The sequence below is a fragment of the Myotis yumanensis genome, unplaced genomic scaffold (genome assembly GCF_028538775.1).
Source record: "Myotis yumanensis isolate MYYU_CA2020_CCGP unplaced genomic scaffold, mMyoYum1.0.hap1 SCAF_10, whole genome shotgun sequence".
NCBI classification, from domain to species: Eukaryota; Metazoa; Chordata; class Mammalia; order Chiroptera; family Vespertilionidae; genus Myotis; species Myotis yumanensis.
Genome location: NW_027223761.1, coordinates 72,169,728 through 72,187,527, shown reverse-complemented (window position 1 = coordinate 72,187,527; position 17,800 = coordinate 72,169,728). Strand labels below are relative to the sequence as shown.

The 17,800-nt window shown below is 38.2% G+C and overlaps 1 protein-coding gene across 3 annotated transcripts in view; it reads left to right on the top strand.

Moving 5' to 3' along the window:
• The window catches only part of ELMOD1 (ELMO domain containing 1), a 68,618-nt gene extending 51,068 nt beyond the window's left edge, over positions 1 to 17,550 (top strand). For all 3 annotated transcript variants that reach the window (XM_070425987.1, XM_070425985.1, XM_070425986.1), the window contains 4 exons: positions 2,094 to 2,162; positions 6,246 to 6,296; positions 7,354 to 7,487; positions 16,172 to 17,550. In XM_070425987.1, coding sequence (XP_070282088.1) covers positions 2,094 to 2,162; positions 6,246 to 6,296; positions 7,354 to 7,487; positions 16,172 to 16,344 — 427 coding nt within the window. In that variant the 3' untranslated portion in view covers positions 16,345 to 17,550. The remainder of the gene's footprint in view (positions 1 to 2,093; positions 2,163 to 6,245; positions 6,297 to 7,353; positions 7,488 to 16,171) is intronic.
• The last annotated feature ends 250 nt before the right edge of the window (positions 17,551 to 17,800 follow it).

The following is a 17,800-nucleotide window of genomic DNA, read 5'->3' as shown; positions in this document are numbered from 1 at the left end:
CACATGCCCAGGTTGCAGGTTCGATTCTCCAATAGGGGGCATGCAGGAAGCAGCCAATCAATGACTCTCCCATCATTGATGTTTCAATCTCTCCCTCTCCCTTTCTCTCTGAAATCAATAAAAATGTATTTTTTAAAAATTTTATTTTTTAAAGAAAAGCTACCATCTTACTTTGATCTGGCAAACTAGATGGATTCTTTTAAGCAAATCTCAAATGTATTTATTTAAATTTTTTATTATGAAAAATGTTAAGTATATGTAACAACAGAGAGAAGATTATAAAGAACTCCCCTTATACTAATCGCCCAGATTCAGTAATTATCAAGGTTTTTAAATACTTGTCATATTTGTTTTGGAGGTAGAAGCATGTTAATGAAAATCTTACACTGTTTTTCATTTCACTGTTAAGTTTTTTAAAAAAACATGAGAATTACCTTCCATTGACCCAAATGCCATTATCACATTTATCAAAATTAATAATAATTCCTTAGTGTCCTCTATATTTAGTCCATATTCAAATTTCCCAGTTCTCTCAAAAATCTCTTTTTATAGCTGGTTTGTTCTAACCAATTGTATACAAGATCTCTACATTGTACTTGGTTATTATGAGTCTCCGGTCTTTTTCAGTTGGAGCAGTTTCTCTCCCACTGCCCTCTCTCTCCCTTTGACCCCTCTGCTGTGCTGTTAACTTGTGCAAGTTCCCCAGCCGATTGTCCTGTAAAATGTCCCACGGTCTAGATTTGCCTGTTTGCATTTATACCCATCTCCTGTATGTTCTGAAAGTCGCAGGTACTCAGAAAGGCTTCAAGAGGTTCAGGTTGATGTCACGGTGGGAGGCCTGCAGTGTCCCCAGTCGGTTCCCAGGCTGAGATGGGTCAGAGGCATCACAGTTTGACAGCTGCATCTAACCATTTCCTCCTTCAGTAGTCTTCACTGAACCAATTAATTAATTGTGCAAAAAATGATTTTCTAATTCTGTCATTCTTCCCACAGTTGTTGGCTGGAATTCTGTAGAGATTCAGTTTCCTTTATCCACTATGGTTATTTGGTTTCTCTAAAATATGGGCAGGACAGATGCTCACTAAATAAGTAGCACAAGGCCTTGGTACCCTAGTTCCCATGTTAGTGATCAAAAATGTTTTGGGGAGTATCTCTTTACATTTTAAATATTATTTTTAATCCTGGTTTTTATATGTTTACTGTGATTCAAATAATTTTGCTCATTATTTTTTTTCAAGCTTAAATTGAGTCATCTGTGGTCATTCTTTTTCAAGCCAAAGGGAGTCCTTTTATGGTAGTTCTTGTATCCTTTGACACACCCTAAAAGTGAGAATAGTGATATAGTTTTTTAAATCCTCATTGAAGATGTGTTTTTATTGATTTGAGAGAAAGGGAGAGAGAGAGAGAACACCAATGTGAGAGAGAAACATCGATTGGCTGCCTCCCCTACATGAAATTTTCTGAAACAAAATTCAAGAGCTTGTTTTATTCTTTAGAATTATGCAGGAAATGTATTCATATCAAATTAAATAGCATGCTATAGTTTCATTTTCTAGGAAACTTCATTTTCTCCTTTTCCCCAGAATTAAGTTTTATTTTTAACATCTCTAAGCTCTAGAGATTTTCCAGTTATTCAGAATTCAAATACTCCATGAATATTCCCCAAGAAAAATGCATTTGAAATACATTCTGTATTCTCTAGTCTCCTCCTTTCCGTGCCCTTTGTCTGTTGAAGTCTCTCATCATGTCCCTTCTTCCAGACTTTTCTGCCTTATGAGGGGTCTCTTTCTGCCCCCCTCACCTATAACCCTCTTAATGAGGATATCTTGGGCTCTCTAGGGAATGGCAAAGTTCATAATTATATTTGCAAACCTACTGTAATCATTCCCAAGTCTATATGAGTATTACAACTACCCTATCATACTGTCATTGTATTGGGAAAATTCTAATCAGGAAAGCTGTTATCTGGAGGAGCTGAAACAGCTGTCAATCTTACGCTAGTGTCCATCTCTGAATTCAAATGGCCTCCAATTGGGTTAAAGCGCATGTCTTCAGCAAGTATGGAGTTACGGTTTTCTTCCCTCCAACTGCAGGTATTTTGCGGAAAGGGATGCCACAGCAGCTCAGCAGGTCCTCTCTGACTCTCTTCATCCAAAATGCAGGTAATTTTTGAAAAGGTGGACTAGGCTTTATGGATGAGGTAGAATTAACTTCATCTCCTACATGGGTCTGTTGATGAGCTTCTCAGGAGTCACACCACCGAAAGTGAGGCTTGAAGTTCTTTCAAACAAACTCTTCTGACAGATTCTGAATAGACAGTTAAAACTTCAGGTACTGATTTGCATTAGCTCTACATTAACGATTATTAAATTAGCTGGCACCAGGTAGAGGCCTTCATTACCATAAAGTTCTGCCTTACAAACACTATGGAATGACTTGTGTTTTAAAGTATATTTGCACATTTACATATTACTCTATATGGTTGCCCAGGGTTTTCTGTGCATATTGTTTTTGTTGTTGTTAAATGGAAATCCTTACCCTGAAACATGCTGTTCTCTGTGAATTAAATGGATATAACCTACAAAAAATCTTCAGGTACTTACGGGATTGAGGATGTAAAATGGAACCATTAGAGTGAGATATGTATTTAAAGGGACTCATATAATCACTGGTGTCCAGGGAGACGGAGGAGGTAGGCATAGAAGGAGAAAGTAGAGTCCAAAAGGAAAAGTTCAGAGACAAGGTGTGTGATGGGGGATTGGAGCGGAGGATGGAAGTCATGAAGTCAGCGACTAACTGAAAAGTCTGGAATTGCTGAGGCTTTTCTTTTTTTTTAAATACAATTCTAGGTTCTAAATTATTTGTACTTTTGTTTACCTTTCTAATTTTTTTCTTTACCTGATTACATGAAGGGATATCACTAAAGAGGAAATAAGGTATTTTTTTTCTTTGCTTTGTGTTTTGTTGCTTTTCTTTTCTTTTAGAATAAGTATAGGCTAAATTTTTTAAAGAAATATAAGTTCATGAAAATCTTTCAAAAAGCAAGCATTTTCTATCTTTTAATTTAATATAGTGTATCATATTCTGGCTCTGTTTTAAGGCGAGAAAAGCCAGGTTAAACCAACCTGATAGGTAATGTCAAAAACCCTTTCTACAACCACGGCTATACCTGCTTGGAGCAACATTTTGAACACTTCACCTAAAGGCTGACCACCTCTCCACACATGCTCTGGCCCCATCCACTCCCAGAGGTGGACGTTTTATATGGGAATTCTGTTGCACAGAGCAAATTTTCTCTTCTATTAATGCATTTCTCATTTCATTATTACATATAGTAGTTATATATGCTTTAGTCATTCTTATTATAAGGAGTTCTGCTATTTTGCAGTTGTGGTTTTGTATCGCCTTTTCTCCCCAGCATGGCAAGCTCCTTGTTAGTGTCCATGTTTTCTAACTAAATCCTAGGTTTTATCACATCATTCTCAAAATTCAGAAGCAGGTTGGCTTTGGGGTTCCCCTCCCCAAAGTACTATTATACTTATCCTAGCTTCTGTTATCTAAGGCTCCTTTAATTATACAATACTTCTCAAATTTATATTTGTGATCTTTCATAAGATTAAATTATTATTTTCTTTTATCTTTACTTTGGGAAACCACTAAAGTCACTCCTCTCCTTCTTGATATATTACATGGCTAAAATCGAGCTATGTTGATTTTTAACGACACTGCATGAATTGCATATTTCTGAGATGCAGAGGCTCTGAACTCCCTCTAATTAAAATTGACTGAAGTCTGTGTGCAATGTCAGGTGGCATTCCCAGAGGAGCATCGGCCAGAGGTCATGAATCCTCCAGGGTCCTTGGGAAGAGACAATAAGCTTAAAATACTTTTTGATTAACCATTGCAGGGGGATTAATTTTGTCTATCAGCCATTCTCAGAGAAAGGCTTTATAGTTTTACCTCCCACGTCAGCATCAGAGAGGAAGTATTTGAGGGTTTGTGTGATTAAGAAGACACTAGCATGTGCCTGTGTGCGCACACAGGGCATGTACATAAAACTACAATGCTTTGTCCCTCAAGCTACAATAAAATTGTTCAAATATGGATCACTTCAAATTGGTGGTAAATTTTACTGGATACAAGCCAGAGTGTTTTGAAAATGTTACTGTCCTTCACTGATATTTGAAAAAAAAAGTATATAGGGTGTCCCCCCAAAATGTATACACATACTTTGAATAATTATAAATGCAGTGTTTATTAAAATACATTTTATTTTCAGAATTGAGCTATCAACTGTTAAAGTATGCATACATTTTTTGAGACACCCTGTATATTGGCCAATGTGATAGCAACATGGGTTCTGTCAGGCCCTAAATATTTCAGGTGTTCAACAGGGAGAAGCCTATAGATACTCAGAAAAACTCTCTCCTGTCTGTCCGTCAGCAAGCATTAGACACCACTGCTTGTGGGGACATCCATCCATCAAATCCTGAAGTAACTTGAGGAATAAAAGTAGATCCAAGTTTAAAGGAGAATTTTGACTGTTAGGTTTTGTTTGTTTGTTTGGGGGGGAAGATGTGTGGGTGTGCTAGTGTGTGTGTGTGTGTGTGTGTGTGTGTGTGTGTGTGTGTGTTTCCTGAAGAGAAGGATTCATTCTTTTGGGGTCAGGATATCCTACAGGTAATCAAATGAGTGGAGGTTGTTTGGGCTTCTCATATTTTCAGTGCAGATAGAGATTTAATAAATATGGAAAAGACTGTGTATTTACAAAGATTTGTTGAAGAGAAAATAGGTGCTTATAAATTCACTTATATAAAGTTTCTTAAATTTCACACACGCCCTAGCTGGTTTGGCTCAGTGGATAGAGCGTTGCCCTGCAGACTGAAAAGTCCCAGGTTCGATTCTGGTCAAAGCACATGCCTGGGTTGTGGGCTCAATCCCCAGTAGGGGGCGTGCAGGAGGCAGCCAGTCAGTGCTTCTCTCTCATTATTGATGTATCTATCACTCTCTCCCTCTCCCTTCCTCTCTGAACTCAATAAAAATATATTTTTAAAAAATTTCACACACAACTCATTTTAATTTGATTATGAGTCTTTTAAGGTAAAAATGTCCTGATGCCTCTTTGGCTGATTGGTTGCTTTGTTGGCGGGCAGTCACACTTTAAAAAGAGGCGACATTTATTTTCACATGAATTAAAGATAGTTACTTTGGATTATAGGTAGTCATTTACAAGGTAGGAAGTACATATAGATAAATATAAACTTTGCATTGTGTTCTTGTGGTGTTGTGCTGTGTGTATTACATGTGTGTCTTTTAATGTAGTGTTTGCCGTGTACTATATAAAACTCTCTCCTACTTGGAAGCTAAATGTTTATAACTCTAGTTTTAAAATTGTATTTAGTTCCAATGCTAACCACGTTTTAGCGTAAAACACTGAATGAGGTCCCATTAACCACAATGAAGAGTGGATGTGGTTCCTGCCTACAAGACGTTAGCAATACCGAGTGGGTGAGGATTGCTCACACAGTAATAGAATGCAAGGCGGTATTTTCAGAATGCTTCCATGATGGGACCCTTTCTTCAAACAGCCTTGTTCAGAAGCTCAAATTATAAAATGGATTAAAAGTGGAATTTCTATGGCTTAATTGTCCTTGCATAACCAGAGGAAATGCCATAGCACTTGTTCAGACAGAATTTTTAAAACCTATGTAGTATTCCTCCATCCTTCTCTTTCTTCCTTCCTTTCTTTTTCATTCTCCTTCCTTCCTCCCTCCCTTCCTTCCTTCCTCCTCTTCTCTAAATCTACTTATTTATCAATAAATATTTATTCGGTATCTGCTATGTGCCAGACATCACAAACAAGGCTGAGTAGGATAAATGCCAAGACATAAAACCAAACATGAGGAATCATGAGAGTGAGGTGGCACCTAGTTAGAGGAGAGGGTTCGTGGAAGTCATGTTTCCTAATTAATAATAGTACAAAAGAGTATCATAATGTTTGGCCTTTAGGGCTATCTCCCAAAGCTGAACTAAAGTGAGCAGGGAATAAGTAGCAGAGCTTTAAACAATTCCATTTCTAAGCTCCATATCAATTGTATTGTGGCTTTTTAATTGACAACATTTTCATGGGTTTCTGTTTGATAACCGAGTTACAGACATCTGTGTAACCGTTTAAACATGAACATAAAGGGAACAAGTACCAATTAGAGATTAAATCTTATTTATTTATTTATTCATTCATTCAGCAAATTCAGCAAAGCAGAATGGCAGCAGAAAAGGATGGACAAAGCAATTGGGTGAGTGTTGGATTTCTGAACCAGAACAGAAATGTCTGAGAAGCTCTGTCAGAGATGACAAGGATGAAGATCTACTTGTCCTGATGGAAATATATAATCCAGTTGAATTTTTAAAAGGATGGTTTATGGTTTTGGATATATTTGTATTTGCATGATTATATAAGACTACTTTGCCTGTCACCAACTGCAAGGTTTAGAAACTATATGAAAACCATTTCAGAAATCATTCATAATTGTATTTGGTAGTTTTCTTTTAAGGATTTCTATCAAGTATAGGCATTTAGATAAAATTTACTTTAGAAGTTTTTTTTTTATAATGCCCATTTTATCTAAAAATGTTTTGAACAGCGACCTTGTTTTAAATGTACTGGATATATATTACCAGATGGGACTTAATAACTGTTTCATTTAATTTTTATAGACAGGTAGGGAACTAGAAAATATACCCTGAGCATTAAAATATTTATATTTTTCTAATTTTAAAAGTAATATAGATTTATTATAGATAATTTAGAAAATGTAGGAAAGTAAACCAAAAAATCACCCCAATATTATTACTTTTAACATACCCATAATAGTATTTTGTGGCATTTCATCCTAGCCTGCTTTCTGTACACATTTGTGCGTGTGTGTGTATAACAAAACTGGGCTTGTTCAATACATAATGTTCTATATTCTGCTTAGATAGTCTTTTATTGTCTGAATATATTATATGAGATTACCATAATTTACTTCACCAATCACCTTTTTAGAATATTTGCATAGTTTCCAAGTCTTTGCCATTTAGTAAATAAAACTATAATGAATATCCTTGCATATGAAGCTTTGTCAATTTTTGATTTTTTTCTCTTGTATATTTGGAATTGGAATTTCTAGACAAAGCATTCTCTTAGTCTGCATTATTGAGATTTTCTGATAATTTGCAAAATTCAGGGTTTTGGTAAGGTGAAGAGGGAAGGGAAGCCTGCCACTCTGATAATTTAATAATCAAATGATCATATTTTTAAATCTTATTCCCATATGTGACACACATTGCCTTGTGGTTTTCACTTTACAGGTACTCCTTTGCAATCGTGGGCATCAATATAACTGACCTGGCATATAATCTACTGGTGAGCGGAGCTCTGAAGACCCATTTCTATAACGTCGCACCAGAAGCTCCAACGTTGTCTCACTTCCAACAAACATTCTGTAAGTGTCCATTGCTTCATTATCATTGGAGGTTTCTATATAATGCTCTAGACAAGGGTCGAAGCTGAGATATGTTTGTGATTTAGCTGCTTTGGGGACTTTTGATTTTTTTTATCCTCTTTCACAGCCTGTGCATAATATCCAATGTATCTGTTTTGGTTAGACTTAAAGACATCATGAAGGTCTCTCTCTCTCCCTTTGGTCCAGCATGACATAGCACTTAAGAGCTCAGACTCTGACAACAATCTGAGTGGACTCCCAAAGCAATGTTTACTAACCTCTCTAAGCCTTAGTTATCTCATCTATAAAAATAAGTCGTTTCCTTACAGAGCTGCTATGAAGGTAAAATTATTAAATAGCTCCACAGTGCTCAGTGGACATTAGAAAGAGGAAGTGTTGGTTTACATGGATTTACATTCTGATCTAGATCTCCCCAGTGAAAATAGCCAAGCCATATCACTCTACAGTTATGCTCACAGTCACCAAGCCCTACTTATGTGCTCAGTGCTTCCAATCAGCTTTTAGTCCAACTAGCTTTTTATTCAGTCAAAAATATTCACAGACAGCCAAGGGTTGTCAAATGTCTGTGTGTGGTGGTTAAACACATCCTCAAATTTTTGACACTCCTCCCATTAAGAAGTAAAAGCGGTGGGGATGTCCCTCTCGTCCCTTGAAACTGGTCTGACTGATTGGATGAATTGAGTGTAGCAGAATTCTACCAAGACTAGATCAGAAGAGACTGGACAGTCTGTTCGATGCTTCTGTGTCTCTGGATCTATTTTAGTTCATCAGTTTATATTGTTCATTATATTCTACAAATGAGTGAGATCATGTGATATTTATCTTTCTCTGACTGGCTTATTTCCCTTAGCATAATGCTCTCTAGGTCTATCCATGTTGTTGCAAATGGTTCCTTCTTTTTCACAGCAGTGTAGTATTCCATTGTGTAGATGTACCACTGTTTTTTAATCCACTCATCTGCTGATGGGCACTGAGGCTGTTTCCAAATCTTAGCTATGGTGAATTGTGCTGCTATGAACATAGGGGTGCATATATCCTTTCTGATTGGTGTTCCTGGTTTCTTGGGATACTCCTAGAAGTGGAATTACTGGGTCAAATGGGAGTTCCATTTTTAATTTTCTTGAGGAAACTCCATACTGTTTTCCACAGTGGCTGCACCAGTCTGCATTCCCACCAGCAGTGCATGAGGGTTCCTTTTTCTCCACATCCTGTCCAGCACTTGTCGTTTGTTGATTTGTTAATGATAGCCATTCTGACAGGCATGAGATGGTATATCATTGTTTTGATTTGCATCTCTTGGATGATTAGTGACTTTGAGCATGTTTTCATATGTCTCATGGCCTTCTGTAGGTCCTATTTCAAAATGGGTCTATTTAGGTCTTTTGTCCATTTTTTTTATTGGATTATTTATCTTTCTTTTGTTAAGTTGTATGAGTTCCCCATAAATTTTTGAGATTAAACCCTTATCAGAGATAACATTGGCAAATATGTTCTCTCACGCAGTGGGCTCTCTTGTTGTTTTGTTGATGGTTTCTTTTGCTGCACAGAAGCTTTTTATTTTGATGTAGTCCCATTTGTTTATTTTCTCCTTAGTTTCCATTGTCCTAGGAGCTGTATTGGTAAAGATATTGCTATGACAAATGTATGATATTTTGCTGCCTGTGGATTCTTCTAAGATTTTTTATGGTTCCCATCTTACGTTTAAGTCCTTTATCCATTTTGAGTTTATTTTTGTGTATGGTGTAAGTTGGTGGTCTAGTTTCATTTTTTTTGCATGTAACTGCCCAATTATTTTTAAAACCTAAAGGGAATATGATTTCCAAGTTAGAGTTCTATGTCCAGTCTAACTTACCAATTAAATATGGGAGTACAATAAAGACATATTTTTAATGCAAGGTCTTAAACATTGTACCTCTTGTAACTTTATAAGGAAGCTCCTAAAAAGATATGCTTTCACAAAATAACAGTGTAATTAATGAATTCCACAAAATAACAGTGTAAAAATGAATTCGGTCCAGAAAGCATGACGTCTAGCATAGAAGAAAAGTGAAGGGAATCTTTAGGTTGAAGGGGAAGGGAAAGCCCAACACAATATCTATGCAATAGTCTGTGAAGAATAAACCCAGATCTTAGCAGGTCAGAAGTCTCTGAGAGAGAATCTTTGAAGAATATGAAATTTATGGAATATCTACCAAGTTTGAACACATTAAAAAAAACACTGGCATATTTAGGAAATAAGTTAGGGTTAAATTAAGTAAATTGAAACTAAGCAAATAAAGAGGAAGCTTATTAATACTAGGTAAGAAATGTGATAATGTGTGGTTGGCATGGGTGGAAAGGAGCTAAGACTTCATCATATATATAGGGAAGTTTTTAAAAATCAAGCAACAAGTATGTTATTTAGAGCTATGGAGGTTGAAAATCAAAAGAATCAGCTGAAAGAGTTGAAATGTTTAGGAATTAGGGCATGAAGTGCTGCAGGTTGTTTTTTGTAACAAGACTTGTTAAACTGTGTTCAGTGTAATTTAGATAAAAGTAAACAACAAATTTTTAAATACTTACACTCTGTGACATTTTAATGGAAAATGGAAGTCTTCAAATATGTGATTACAGCTCCTATTTTGACAACTAGATGGTTATATGCCTGTAACAGCTCTGACCATTTCCAACTAATATTATTGAGATTTTATCAGGTTCTGACAGAGGAATACAAATATCCAAATAAATAATTAAAGCATGGTTGGAAGAGTTTTGTGACTGAAGAAGTAAATATACTCTTTTTTTAAAAATTAAAGGCTGGCTGACAGCTCAGTCGGTTTGGGAGTCAGGGAAAGCTTCCCAAAGCAAATGCCACTTTTCTGTGAGACTGAAGGAGGAGTGGTAGAAGGTAAAGCAATGGTGGCTGAGTAGTCCAGCCAGAGGGAGTGGCACAGGCAAAGGCTACAAGGCAAGAGAGTATGTTAGATTCAAGGAATAGAGAATAGTGTTTGAGAGGGGTGTGACCAAGGATGACATTGGTAAGAGCAGGGATGGAAGGCACATATATTAAAGAGCCTTTAAGCCATTTAAAAGAGCATAAAATGTATGTAAGTAATGCCCCTTGCTAAGTTTTTTCACCCTTTGTATTTACCCTTTTCTATGTTTACCATGCTCTTTAGGGAAGCAGCTTTCAGAGGAAGTCAAATGAGTTGGTTTTAGGCATGCCAGGGATGCGTTCTTTTGGGAAATCCACATGGTGCTACATAGTGGGCATTCTAGTGTAAAGCTCTGGAGCTCTGAAGAGTTCCAAGGGCAGGTTTGAGATTCATCAGCACTGAGGAGAAAATCAGAGCCACCCAGTGGGGAAACTCTTACAGGAGAGAATCAGAATTAGAATCAGAGCAATTGACATTGAAGGACAGAAATGTTTGTTTTCTTCACTGTTTCCTCAGCACAGAGCCTGCTACAGAGTAGGTACTCAGTAAAATGTGTTGGATGGATGAATGGATGGATGGATGGATGGATGGATGGATGGATGGTTGGTTGGGAGGCTAAAATGTTGGAAGATGTTCTTTGTGGAAGAAAGGAATTCTAATTTCTCTAGAACAATTAATCCTTGGCCTGGATTGATATGTTTCCAAGGGAACCCTAGCCCAGGTGAGGAAGCACGCATTAGGATTACTTTTCCCAAGGCCATCACCAGGCTTTAGAAAGAGCAGCAGTGCCCCTGTAGATTGGAGTGTAAGCAGAGGGACTCAGGCCTTTCTAGAGGAAGAAAGTAGTGCTCTGAATTCATTGTTCCTCCATTGGACATGATCAGTTCTGCCCATTTCCTCTGTAATATTCTTGCAATTACCTGTATCCTTGCATATGTCTTTGCTGTCTGTTAACTACTTGCAGTGAAACAAAACCAAGACACGTTCAAGCACCAACAGATATGCTGCAGGCTTGGACTAGAAGGCCAAATTAGTATTCAAAATGGGTTTCATCTAGGTGCAATAATGTGAGAATAGAACAGCTCTATCAGTCTGCCTGTACAGTATTACTCAGTGGTCACTGCACTGCCAACATACATTCTACGAACACTGCATTTAGTCTAAAGCCCCACTAAACACAAAGCTCCACTCGGATGAAGTAAGGTTCGTGTAATGAGCAGAAGGAAAGCATAATGGCCAGAAGAGGAAAAACAATTATATTTTCTTTGACCTTCAAAAGAAGGAAGTATTCAGTAGGAATAAGAACCAGAGGGAGAGAATACCCTGGGAAAGACAGCTGGCACAGCAGTGGAAAGCCAGCTGACTTCAGGTCCTGGCTTCCGGCCTCCAGCTATCATTGTGTAATTATACCTCATCCAAGTATTTTTCCTAAGCCCAGCATCCTCATCTATAAAATGAAGATACATCAGCATGATCTACCCCACAAAACTGTTGGAAGAATTAAATGAGAGACTATAAACAATAGCCTGGCCTGTTTTCTCTCTCTGCTTGCCACACTATTTTCCTAGCTTCCTTTGGATAATCAATCATCAGCTGAAATTGTCTGCCTGGGTCCCTCTCTCCAAAAGACCAAGAATGGGGAGCATAAGAATTCTACCTTGTTCTTGTATCTTTACATATTTGTTAATTGGAAGAAGGGCCAATGACCAGTGGACAAAACAGATTAATGAACACTCTGTAATGTTATATAAATGAATGGAGTGTTATATAAGAGAATGGAAGCCACACCACCATCTCTGCATTCTGATTAAAATCATGTTATACGTCTCTAATTATTTTCCTGATGCAGTAGAGAGAGTCCCGGGAAACCAATCTATAAGCTTTATAGCTTGACTTTTGTAGCCTTAAGAGGAAGGATCCTGAGAATGGTGGCAGATTATTAAACACCCTTACCTTGACTCTTATCCTAGCCAGTCTTTTAAACTTTTCAAAATGTTTTTCCATCTGTATGTTTTTGCATGTAAAGTAGAAAAATGGGGAAACCAAATGGATCTGCATTTTTCTAACACTCTGTGCTACCCTAGATCCCCTTTGGAGTGAGTTGCCAATTTACCTGCACACTGTGCACAAAGGGAACATTTTTATGTGCGTTGTGGGAAAGTGAATCCTTCCGTTAAAGCTAATTTTTCACAGTGTTCGTTTATTATTGCCGATTGGAGTAGAGAACTCATGCGATACCAATGAAATGTCTTTAATTCCTCATGGATTATTTTAGTGCATAATGCTGGAAATCTGACTCTATATACAAAATAGCTCAGGGGTCTTTATTTGAGATCAGAGGCCAAGTCAGGAAAATTCAGTGTGTACTTTATATAGCAAGGAATGGAGAAATTATAAATTATTAGAGATTTCACTTAGAACCATAAAAATTTTAATATTTAGCGAGAAGCCAAGGGAACTTAAGAAGAGGGTGTTTTTAGACCAGTGGTTCTCAAACTTTAGTGACATGAATGAGACTCCTCTTACTGAACTGTGATGTCTGGTTGAATCTGGGAGGGTCTTCATTTTTAAGAGGGACCCCTCCCCCTCTTCTTGGGATACTTTAGGAGTTTTCCCAGTCCCTGAGATGGACGAATTATTGAGTTGTTTTGGTTAAATAAGATACTGAGATTAGAGGAAACAAGTTTCTGTTGGTGTGCACCGAAACAACCAGCATGACGAGTAGACTCCAAGTCATGGCATGTGAGAAATGGTGAGGAAAAATAGGGATGCTTAGCCTGGGAGAGAGAGAAGCTCGGGGCATAAAGGGCACTTCAAATACTTGAAATGGAGAAGTATTGAATTTGTTCCAAGAAACACAGGGCAACATAGTTTGGCTTGGTGAAAGGAAGAACCATTTAAGAACCAGGTTCTTGGAATACTACTTGGCCATAAAAAAAAAAGAAGGAAATGTTATCCTTTGTGACACCATGGATGGACCTGGAGAGCTTTAGGCTAAGTGAAATAAGCCAGTACCATACATTTTCACTCATATGTGTAACCGAATAAACTAACAAACAAAATAGAAACAGACTCATAGATACAGAGAACAGACTGACAGCTTTTAGAAGTGGGGGGTTCGGAAGCTGGGTGGAAAAGGTAAAGGGATTAAGAAAAAAATTTATAGATGCAGACAACAGTATGGTGATTACCAGAGGGAAAGGGGAGGGGAGGAGGTAGCAGCAGGTATAGGGGGGATAAATGGTGGTGGAAGGAGACTTGACTTGGGGTGGTGAACACACAATAAAATATACAGATAATGTTTTATAGAATTGTACACCTGAAACCTATATAATTTTATCAACTAATGTCCCCCAATAAAATCAATAAGAAAGAAAGAAAGAAAGAAAGAAAGAAAGAAAGAAAGAAAGAAAGAAAGAAAGAAAGAAAGAAAGAAGGAAAAATGGTTCTATCCTCAAGGTCTCTGTTTGGGACCCACAGAGAGAGATAATATACCTAGATGGAACTGGTAGCTTTCAAATCACTCCACTCTCATTTGAACTTTTTTTCTGAAAATAAATTCCTTCTATTCATTGAGGAGGGGAGTGGAGAGAGAGAGAGAAACAAATCAAGTTCTTTATCCGTGGAACAGGCTAATGTCAGTGTTGCCACCAGAAGAGTTCAAGACCGGATGATGCCTCTGGGAATCCAAGCATCAAGGAGCAGAGATGGTTGGGATGGCTCCTAGGTCACTGATACCTCTGATCTAGGGCTTCTTATTTGGATGAGGGTTGGTGTGTGTCCCCATCAGAGATGTTCATGTTAACTCGTGTTGACACAAATTAACATAACATGTTAATGTGTGAGGATGACCCAAAGACAGTCCAATTCCAAAAGAAATGGAGCAGTCAACCCCCCACCCCCAAAAAAGCAATATAAATTCTCTTTCTCCTTAGTACCCTTCCTCCTATAGTTGTAGAGAGACCATCTACTTAAAGACATACAAGCACACCTAGTAATGCAATCCTATATAATAAAAGGGTAATATGCAAATTGACCCTAATGGTGGAATAACTGGGAATGACCAGTCACTATGGTGCACACTGACCACAAGGGGGCAGATGCTCAATGCAGGAGCTGCCCCCAGGTGGTCAGTGCGCTCCCACAGGGGGAGCTTGGCTCAGCTCAGTCACAAGTTGGGCTGACGGCTGCGAGCGCAGCGGAGGTGGCAGGAGCCTCTCCCGCCTCCTTGGCAGTGCTAAGGATGTCTGACTACGGCTTAGGCCTGCTCCCTGTGGGAAGTGGACCTAAGCCACAGTTGGACATCCCTGGGGGGCTCCTAGGCTACCAGAGGGATATCCGCCTGCCAGTTTAGGCCCAATCCTCCAGGGAGTGGGCCTAAGCTGGCAGGTGGACATCCCCTGAGGGGTCCTGGACTGCAAGAGGGCACAGGCCGGACTGAGGGACACCCCCGAGTGCACAAATTTTCATGCACCGGGCCTCTAGTGAATGAATAATCAGGTGAGTTTGTGGATGTGGACCAATATCTGGCAGTGTGTATTGGAGGGTGAGTGAGAGCAAAGGTTACTTCTAATTTTGTCTTATAGTGAGATAAAAAATTTTAAAATTCTGTTTATGAAGCTATGTTAAAAGTTTTCTCTTAAGTAGCTAGTTGCTAGAAAAACAAAAGGTATTGTGTGTTTTTTTTACAACTAGAATTGAGTATGTTTGTTCCAAAATTCTCTTCCCACGCTCCCTGTCATCTCTGATGCTCACTCCTTTCCCACGGAGGTGAAGAAGCTGGGATTCAAACTAGGTTTCTGCTCCAGAATCCTTGCTCCTAGTTTCTACTGCCTTCTAATGAAAACACGAAGAAGAGCTTGTGAAATGATTGGCTACTGGGATTTTTAACTAGGATTATTTTCTCAACTGATCTTTTTTTCCTAATACATAGAGACACTTGTGCTTGCAATAGGTTTACCACATGCAAATATCTACTGTTATCTTTTTAGAAAGCTGTCCATATATCCATTCTGAATATGGTGGAGGGCGAGGGCACGGTGGGGAAACAGAACACAATGAATAGATTCTCATATCAAATACCTAACATTTGTTCCAAAAATGTTCCCAATCCAGGTCATTCATAGATAACGTTTGTGAGACATAAAAGTATTTGAATATGAAATTATGCTTCAGAGCAAGGAAGTTTTATTAACAATTTCATGTAATTTAATGGCCGGTCTGTGTTGTTTAGAGTTGATTTACAATTTTTATTGTCTCATAATAGATTGTCAGGGTGCATTTGTTTGATTGGTCAGGGTAATTTAAAACTTTATTCAAATCAGATATCAAGAGAAAAAATGGCTTGAGTGGAGTGATTTTGAAAAATTAGACCATTATGTTAATTTAAGCAGGAGGGGAAGGATAAAGCAGTCACTGTCGGCCTTTCAGAAGGTTCCAGATGTGATTCAGATTCAAGAGAAGGCAGGATTAATTTTTATTTCTGCTTGAGAGGAGTGAGGATCATTCCAGAAGTAATTGCAAAAATCTTGCAGATTAACAGCTCCTACTGCACTGGATTTTTAAGAATAATTTTTAGCAGTAGTATTTGCTGTGAAATACTTTTATTTAAATGCTCATCTCTTCTTGGAGCTCCACGTTGCTGTTGTTTGGTCTGGCATCTCTTTGAGCCATTCAGGGTGATTTTGAATGTGATTAAGGATTTTTTTTTTCCCTCCTGTGTTCGTATCACTGTCTTATCTCTAACAGGCTATTTGATGCACGAGTTTCATAAGTTTTGGATTGAAGAGGATCCCATGGACATAATGGAATTCAACCGCGTGAGGGAGAAATTCCGCAAGAGGATCATAAAACAGCTGCAGAACCCCGACATGGCGCTGTGCCCACACTTTGCTGCTTCGGAAGGTTTAATCAACATATAGGCGCCTACGCTGATTTTCACGGATTCCCCGGAACACTGCCTCATTGTCGTGTTAGATCTCTGCTTCGTCCTAGCTCATACCCTGAACGCACACAGTGATTGTATGCATGCCTTTTGTACAGTATTTTCATCTTTCGGTCGTAATTACCAGATCCCCAGGTACCGCTGTCTCTGGAGCACCGGCTCATCTTGTGCATTAAGCGGTGTTGCATCCACCTTGGCCCCACGTATGGAGAGAGTTTTCTATTTTTTTAGATTGTTTTCCTCCCTCTCATAATTCAGCATTGAAGAACCGCATTTCTCTAGCTGTATTTTGTATGTAAGAGAGTTAGCTGAATCTTGTTCTGTGGAAACCTTTTAATTTATTGATATGTTTCATGACTACTGCTGCTAGCTTTTCAAGCCAGGTTCATGCTTGGGACTCATTCCAATAAAGTATAAGACTTTAAAATAATACAGACAGACACATGACAAGCCAAACTACTCCTGCAAACATAGCTGCGCTTCCCAAAAAAAACGTAACGAGGCTTACAAGAAGCAAATTTAGATAGCTGTTGTTTTTGTCTTAAGTACTGCACAATTATATTGTAACTTGCCCCCAAGTCTGTCACAGTCATTTGGATATCCAATTACTTTACTCCCATAATTTCACGGGCTCAGATGCCTATGTACGTTTATGATGCTTAGAGCCTCAGAAAGGAAGTCTGCATACATACTTCGAAAGCTGCAAAAGGTTTCTCACTGCCTGCCTCTTGCTGAACTCAGAGTTACACCCGGCACGGTTCTGATCCAAGCATCTGTGCTTGGGCAACTGCGTGCTGACTGGTTTCTCTGTCAAGAGGCAATATTAAAAAAACAATTTGCAAGAAAATGTGTTGCAAGAGAGGAACCTAAGCTATGTGATTCTGCAGTACTTCTTGAAAATAATGACCTTGTCTTATATGAATAGAAGTAAATTGCTTGGAAGGGGGAAGTGATCAAATCATTCCAAAACTGCTAAAAATCATATAAAAAGCCATGATTTTGTTTGGAATTATGATTGTAGTCTGTTGAATAGTATTGACCATGGCATTTCATACCCATGGTATTTTATACCTTCTACCAGTTTTAGTATTATTAGACATTTGTGTAATCACTTGCTTATTTAAATGAATTTTGAGTACTGCCTGTCGGTTATATGAATAAATGACATGTCATTCTACTGTAATGTGTCGTGGATTCTATTTTAATATCTTTGTGCTCACACAGCTTTTGAATATGCAAATATGTGAGTGGGTAGAATTTCAAAGACAGACAGCCTAGGCTGAATATAAATCATGCCATCATTCCAAGTAACCAGGAATGAATTAGAATGTCATGTCTGAGAAACTTCTTTTATGTAACCGATCTTGAGGCCTGGTAGTGCTTTAATAAAAGAATAAGGTCCACCTTTTTCTTTGTTGCTTCCTATCGAGCCT